Source organism: Sinocyclocheilus rhinocerous, unplaced genomic scaffold, assembly GCF_001515625.1.
Source record: "Sinocyclocheilus rhinocerous isolate Xijiao unplaced genomic scaffold, SAMN03320098_v1.1 scaffold4860, whole genome shotgun sequence".
Classification (NCBI taxonomy): Eukaryota; Metazoa; Chordata; class Actinopteri; order Cypriniformes; family Cyprinidae; genus Sinocyclocheilus; species Sinocyclocheilus rhinocerous.
In genome coordinates this window covers 9,350-17,630 of record NW_015656155.1, presented here as the reverse complement: position 1 = coordinate 17,630, position 8,281 = coordinate 9,350, and the positions used below count along the sequence as shown (strand labels likewise).

General features: G+C 36.6%; 1 protein-coding gene across 1 annotated transcript in view; it reads left to right on the top strand.

The window, feature by feature from the left end:
* The first annotated feature begins 5,493 nt into the window (after window positions 1–5,493).
* Window positions 5,494–8,281, top strand: part of LOC107719528 (disks large homolog 4-like) — an 8,828-nt gene continuing 6,040 nt past the window's right edge. Inside the window, exons 1-3 of the mRNA XM_016526949.1 lie at window positions 5,494–5,709; window positions 5,821–5,935; window positions 7,873–8,029. Of these exons, the coding sequence (XP_016382435.1) occupies window positions 5,577–5,709; window positions 5,821–5,935; window positions 7,873–8,029 (405 nt within the window). The 5' untranslated portion in view covers window positions 5,494–5,576. The remainder of the gene's footprint in view (window positions 5,710–5,820; window positions 5,936–7,872; window positions 8,030–8,281) is intronic.

The window sequence follows — 8,281 nt, the reverse complement described above, 5'->3', positions numbered from 1 at the left end:
AGAGAGAGAGTGAGTGTGTGTGTGTGTGTGTGTATCAAGTGATTCTCTTGTAGGAATTACTGTGGTATTACTGTGTTTGATTACTATGATTTTACATGGTACCACCATCATGTTAGTGTTTATTCCAGACAGAAATCACCATAGTAACCAGTTTAATATGTCAAAATATCACAGTTAGGTGTAAAAGACATGAATGAGAGGGTGAGACGCTTCAGTGAGTGTGACGAGGTTACCGTGGGAAACTGTGTGTTTTCGGTGTATTTGTGTGTTGTTGATAGTTGCCAGATTTCTGCTGAGCGCTGCATCGTCTCCATGGTGACCAGAGTGATGGTGTGATGCGGTCTGTGCACGTCGTCATGGCAACTGTGTGGCAGGATGGCTGTGATGTCATGCAGGAGTGTGTGAGTGTGAGACGCTAGTGAACGACAGCCGAGTTTAGCTGCATCTTGTCACGGTGACATTGACGTTTATATCATTTTCACCATTTTTCATTGGAAAGTATAAAAATAAAGCTGATTCAAAATATGAATAGTTTAACTTGAAGTACTAAAGTAAAATTAAGCTGAAATTAAAATTAATACAAAATAGACGTATTTTAAAAAATATATGAAAAAGGACAAAACACTATTAATATAATTGTTCATATCAGTCGATATCGATAATCAGCAAAATGAGATTCAAATCTTTATTTCTTTCAAAAGTTTAAAGGCAGATTTTTGCTCCAAAGTGAAAGTTTTTAAAGGTTTTAAACAACTCTTTATGGTCAGAACATACACTTCACATTTCTCACTTTTCCAGTCATTTCTCTTTACAATAAATATTTAAATAGAAAAATGTATTTCTTAGTTTCTGCATGTTCAAAAAAAGTAACATCTGCAAAAACTGTAACAAGCTTATTTCCACATGATGAAATGTAATCGTTCTGTTTGAGTGTTATTAACATTAACCATTGTTCTTCCATAGTAGCGTACATTTAGATCATGATAACCAGAGCTAAACATGGTACAATATAACAGTGGTTCTAGAGACAAAATGCTAGGTATTTTTATGAAAGACAGTAGCCTAAATACACAAACGCTATTATAGCTTAGCTAGTTGAGCGCTTCACACTGGATCAGTGCTGTTTAGTGACTTCAAATCAGTAGCGCTGTTCTCTTCTGCTTTTTGTGCTTAAACATTATATCCAACATTTATCAAACTCTCCTTATCGTTTAATCGAGGCAAATTATATCACCCAGCCCTAGTGTTAACTAAAATTTAAAATTAAAATGGAAAATATAGGAATAAAAACAGATAAAAAAAATGAATAGTTAAACTTGATGTTATTATGTAATTAAAACTAAAACAAAAATGAATAAAAATATATAAACATTTTTAAAAAACTAACAAAAATGAAAACTGATACTAAAATAAACATGTCATGCCATCAAAACTGCATCTGAGAAACAGAAGAGTTCAGAAAATGAGAGTCTGGATATTCATATCTGATGTTTATTAATAAAGATGCAGTCTAATTCTGGACTCATGAATATTAAACAGATGCGAATTCCACTCAAGTGTGTGTTTAGATAAAAGTCACTCAAAGTTTTAGAAGTCATCAGACAGCACGGGAACAAACACGTGTGTGTGTGTGTGAGTGTGAGTGTGTGTGTGTGTGTGTGTGTAATCTCTCGCTTATGGACATTTGGCCCGTGATGAGGCTGAGAGGCTGACACTGTTACCATGGAAATGTTAGTTGCTAAGGAAACTGGATTTTCCCAGAGGACTCAACAGCTGTTGCCATGCAGTAGCCGTAGCAACGAAAGGACACTCACACACGCACATACTCACACAGTGACACACACACACACACACACACACAGTGACACACACGCACACACACAAAACGCTCTGACTGTCTCTCCACACGACAGATGTGACATCAGATCAGCTGTCACTGAGCACTCGTGTGTGCATGTGAGTGTGAGAGAGAGTGTGTGTGTGTGTGTGTGTGTGTGTGTGTGTGATGGCTGCAGGCCCTCCAGCGCTGGAACTCATCAAACGACTTTAATTAAAGTTCTTCAGCTCTGTTACTGAAACAGACAGGATGTTAATTACCCAGTGTGTCTCTCTCAGGTCGTTTAGGTGCGAGTCTTTAATGAGCGTCGGTTCTTCAGTGGTTTCAAGATGCTGTTGATGAAAAACCCTGATGACTTAAAGGCATAGTTTAAATGAAAATGTGCTCACTCTCAGTTCATCCAAGATTAGGATGAGTTTGTTTCTTAATCAGATTTGGAGAAATGTAGCATTGCATCAGTGTCTCAGCAATGGATGCTCTGCAGTGAATGGGTGCCGTCAGAATGAGAGTCCAAACAGCTGATAAAAACATCACAATAATCCACAAGTAATCCACAGCACTCCAGTCCATCAGTTAACATCTGGAGAAGACAAAAGCTGAAACACATCCAGCATTAAGACGTTTTTAACTCAAATACATAGTCCATAATCCATAATTTTATTTTATTTTTTGTCACAATACAGTAAGTTATTCTTCAGCTCCTATGTTTAATCTGCCTTCATACAGAGACACTTTCCCTGTCCAATCAGTCGTCACGGATTACATCAAGCCCCGCCCCCATCAGCGATTGGCTGTTAAATCGGTCTGATTTGATGCTGATGAAGCGCAGCTGTTCAGGACAGACACTCTGATGCTCAGTTGTTCAGCTTGGAGTTGTGATGAAGCTGTTTGAGCATCACCTGAGATTACTTTGTGTTCCAGTGATCACGTGCTGAACTGTGCTTAGAAACTCATTCACCCCAGAAACATAATGAATTAATTAGTTAACTGATTAATAAATATGATTTATTTAATTAATAAATAAATAAATGAAGAGAAAAATATTTTGCTTAAAGAAAATGAAGTCTATTTCTTTGCGATATGTTTGTTATGAAAACAATGTTAAAAAATAGGCATTTTCTTTAAGCTAAATGTTTTTTTGTTTTTTTTTTCACTTTATTTTTATTGTTTTATTAATTAAAGCCTTTAACCCCAAAGGAGTCTCGGTGTATTATTTATTTAAAATGTGTTTGATCATGAGCTATATTTGATTTCTGGGTGTCCTGAAGATCACAAGGAAGCATCCCGGTCACGTTTCACCCCAGAAACATAATGAATTAATTAGTTAACTGATTAATAAATATGATTTATTTAATTAATAAATAAATAAATGAAGAGAAAAATATTTTGCTTAAAGAAAATGAAGTCTATTTCTTTGCGATATCTTTGTTATGAAAACAATGTTAAAAAATAGGCATTTTCTTTAAGCTAAATGTTTTTTGTTTTTTTTTTCACTTTATTTTTATTGTTTTATTAATTAAAGCCTTTAACCCCAAAGGAGTCTCAGTGTATTATTTTTAATTTTTAATTAAAACCAGCACATATAATAGCGATAATAATGATAAAGTCTAGTTGTTGACATATTTCTGTGTGCAACAGAGCGGAGCGACATCGCAGAAGGCGGATGTGAAATTGAGGAGTTTATCGCTAAACGAGGAGCTCCTTCTATAATCTGGATCTGGTTTGATCAGGACTGTACAGTGCACAAACATCAGTCTGAATAAATGTAGTACAGTAGCACAGTTTTGCATGTGTATGAGTCTGTTTACAAACCTGTACTCCAACAAAGATTTCCTTTACTGACGTGCTTTTTCTCCAAATTAACTTCATAACATCAGTCGAGTGTTTGAAATAACTTTGTGATCAGACGTGGTTTCTTATCACAGAATGAGGAAATCATAATATTTTATAGCATTATATACCGTGATAAATGTCGATTAGCATTGCATTATAAACATACTTTATCCTTATAAAAAATACCCAAGATTGCTTGAAGCGCACAGATAAACCATATATTGTCGCAATCGTATGTTTATTGTCTTAAAGTTTCATCAGTTCAAATTTCTCCATTGTGTGTTTTATTCAGCGATGACTGGATGCCTTTGTCCATATTAGGGATTTCCTGGAGCGTCTTCAGTGCTATTACTTCTGCCATGCATGTGTGTAGTTTCTGCGCAAGAGCGCCCTCTGGCTTCCAGTGTGAATTAAACACTCATTACATCACGTGTGTGCTCAGTAATGCTCACAACACCCAATTTTGGGTAAAAATAGGAAAGATAATACTTTTCTCTAAAGAAACAGGATTTTTTTTGTCTCTTAGTGGATGCTGACTATCGTCATTGATATTGTTATCGCAATACATACTATAAATGATCGTGATATATTTTTTAGCCCATATCACCCTTCCCTAAATCCTACACCTTTTTATGTGTGTAATGAAACTGAATGTGCAGTGGAAATGATCTCATTGGTCCTGAGTGTTTGTAGAAGAGTCTGATTTTGAGCCGGACGTGCTTCTGGTGTGAATCAGGAGAGAAATCTGCACAGATCAAGCAGCGTTTAAACAGCTCTAAACACACATGTGGCTGAATTGGGATGAACTCCTTAGCTTTCAGTGACAACTCAGTTTTTTGAGATCAAAACGGGTCACCTGTGAGATTTGCTTAGATCCAGTGAGAAAGTGTTTTTATGAGGGGGTCTCGCAAGCGTAAAGAACAGTTGTTTCAATATGTTTTGTTTAAGATTTTCTTTACTCTTTACTTCAAAAACTATGTCTAAAAAGGGTAATATTTTATGTATTTGAGATGTGTTAACGGTGAAGAAGACAGAGAGGACAAACATTTTGCATTTTAGGTCAGCGAAATGTAGCACTGCATCAGTGTCTCAGCAATGGATGCTCTGCAGTGAATGGGTGCCGTCAGAATGAGAGTCCAAACAGCTGATAAAAACATCACAATAATCCACAAGTAATCCACAGCACTCCAGTCCATCAGTTAACATCTGGAGAAGACAAAAGCTGAAACTAATCCAGCAATAAGATGCTTTTAACTAAAATACATAGAGTCCATAATCCATAATAACGCTTCCTCCAGTGAAAAAGTGTTCTGGTGTGAATCAGGAGAGAAATCTGCACAGATCAAGCAGCGTTTAAACAGCTCTAAACACACATGTGGCTGAATTGGGATGAACTCCTCAGCTTTCAGTGACAACTCAGTTTTTTGAGATCAAAACGGGTCACCTGTGAGATTTGCTTAGATCCAGTGAGAAAGTGTTTTTATGAGGGGGTCTCGCAAGCGTAAAGAACAGTTGTTTCAATATGTTTTGTTTAAGATTTTCTTTACTCTTTACTTCAAAAACTATGTCTAAAAAGGGTAATATTTTATGTATTTGAGATGTGTTAACGGTGAAGAAGACAGAGAGGACAAACATTTTGCATTTTAGGTCAGCATTGCTGTCTAATCAGCCAATATTGGAAGCGTTATTATGGATTATGGACTCGGATTTTAGACATTAAAAACATCTGAATGATGAATTTATAGCTTTTATATTTCTGAGGTCCAGAAATCCTGTGTAAAACACTACACTACATGTATCTGATGATAATCATGAATGTTCAGTGATGCTGGTTTTATCGAATGACACTGATCTGCAGTGTGTGTGTGTGTGTGTGTGTGTGTGTGTGTGTGTTTAGGTGAATAATATGTATCTAGAGGATGTGATGCATGAAGACGCTGTAGCGGTGCTGAAAAACACAGGAGACGTGGTTTATCTGAGAGTAGCCAAAACTCTTCATCATCATCAAGACGCCTACAATCCTCCTGACATCACCAGCTGTGAGCGCGCACACACACACACTCCCACACGCTCAATCACACTCCTACACAGCACACACACTCCTACACACACACTCACAGCTGATCTCTGATGTCTGTGTGTTTCTGCAGCGTATTCTCCTCATATGGACATGTCTGATTACCCACAAGCCCTCAGTCCCTCGTCTCCACGCCGTTACTCCCCCATCCCTAAAGCTCTGCTGCTGGGGGACGAGGACATTCCCAGGTCAACACACACACTCACACACACACCTTCTGCTGCTCTTACAGAGTCTAGAAGGACACAGGACAGCACAAACATTACACAACAGAAGTGTAAATCAGATGGTTCTTCACGATACGATACAATAACGATACGATATTTGCCGATACCTTAAAAAATTCTAAGATACAATTTCAATACGATTCGATTCAGGAGTATACCACTTGATTTATCGATACTATATATATATTAAACAACCATCTACATTTTTATTAACTCACAAACGCAACCAAAATATATAACATGAACATTTATCTGACATTTCCACATCCTGTACTTCAACTGGGACGTTCACAACAAAGAAATACGCTACACAGGCCTACACATTTTTTTTAAATAATAAAGAAAATTAAATAATTGGGGGTGAAAAACAAAGTCACACTTAGACATGACAACAGTCAAGAAAGTATTTTAGGCTTCAGTGTGTAAAATAATCCTCATTAGGAAACGACAAAACGAGGTACTCCAGTTGTAAGAAAAAATACATTCATGTTGAAACATAAATATAAAATATTACAAAAATAAAGCCTTTTTTTGGCTCAGTGCTAGGTACAGAATTGTAATAATCAAATGTAAAATAACTGCATAGATTTCACTGTATAAATGAAATATGGAACTTATTATTAATGTCACAAAAGTTATTTATCTAGGAGCAGTGAGCACTTCTTTTTCTTTGACAGCAGCAGGTTTATTATTAGCCTGCTTTCACTTTAAGAGGAAGAGGATACACATGCGTTTTCTTTCTCAACTGTATACGTTAAGACATAGGCCTAACTGACTGTGTTTACTAAGATATTCGTCATGATAAGCATTTTGGACTTTCGGATGATGTATAAATCTCAATTTTAAAAAACTGACCCTTATGACTGGTTTTGTGGTCAAGGGTCACAAATGTGCGTTTGAACAAGAATGCACACATTGGTGGTAATGCATAGATAGACATTGTGTGAAAATATGGACAGTGCCAAAATAAGGTGCCTATTTATACTACAGATATCGATATTTTACACATGGCATCGATACATCGTATCGTTAGACATTTGATCAATGTATCGATCCATATTAGGACTGTCACTAACGATTATTTAGGTAATCGAGTAATCTGTCAATTATTCTAACAATTAATCGAGTAATCGGATAATTATAATTTATTTTTTTGTGGTAATAAAAATAGACCCAAGTGAAGAATAGCTTTTAAAATTACTTAAAATACATATATAATAGCAATGAGGAAATAATAATTAGTTAAAATAAAGTATTAAAAGCAAGTAATCATATGTTTTTATTGAACAAAACTGTTAAAATACATAATGTATTATAAACAATAGAGCTAATGTGCATTACGCATTATAACAAATGCCAGCAGAGGACGCCATTGGCCTGACGATTGTTTTACACTTTAATGCGCAAACTAATCCTCGTTTAATATTAACTAAACATCATTTATTTTAAATGTCTACTTAATCTTTAATATTTGGCCATTTCTTTGCGATAGAAATGCTACAGCCACTGTAATTTCTAGAATATATGGACATCAAAAGGATTTGAGCTTTTATTTTGAAATCGCGATGAACAGTTAGCATATTGAGAAAGATACTGACGTATTCTCCAGTGTTTGTGAAGGTTTATAAATGATTTACCTTACAAATCTGATGAAACGCACGTTATAATAAACCCAAACACACAACAACATGCAGAGATGGAGTTTGAGACGCTCCACACATGTAAATGATAAGAGTTTGTGCGGAGCAGCGTTTACTGTGAACAGAGCCGCTCTGACACGCATGTAAATAATTAAAGCTCATATTAAACCTGCATCGCATATATTTAACTGAATCGTAACGTTTGTGAATTCACAATAGCATTATGCTTTATTATGATTTTTATATGGGTGTGTGCAGGGAGCCGCGGCGAGTGGTCATTCTCAGGGGTTCAACGGGTTTGGGCTTCAATATCGTGGGAGGTGAGGATGGTGAGGGGATCTTCATCTCCTTCATCCTGACAGGAGGAGCCGCTGATCTGAGCGAAGAGCTGAGGAAAGGAGATCAGATCCTGAGCGTACGTCTCTCACACACACTCTCACTCTCACACTCACATTCACACACACTCACTCTCACACTCACATTCACACACACTCACTCTCACACTCACATTCACACACACTCACTCTCACACTCACATTCACACACACTCACTCTCACACTCACATTCACACACACTCACTCTCACACTCACATTCACACACACTCACTCTCACACTCACATTCACACACACTCACTCTCACACTCACACACACTCACACACACTCT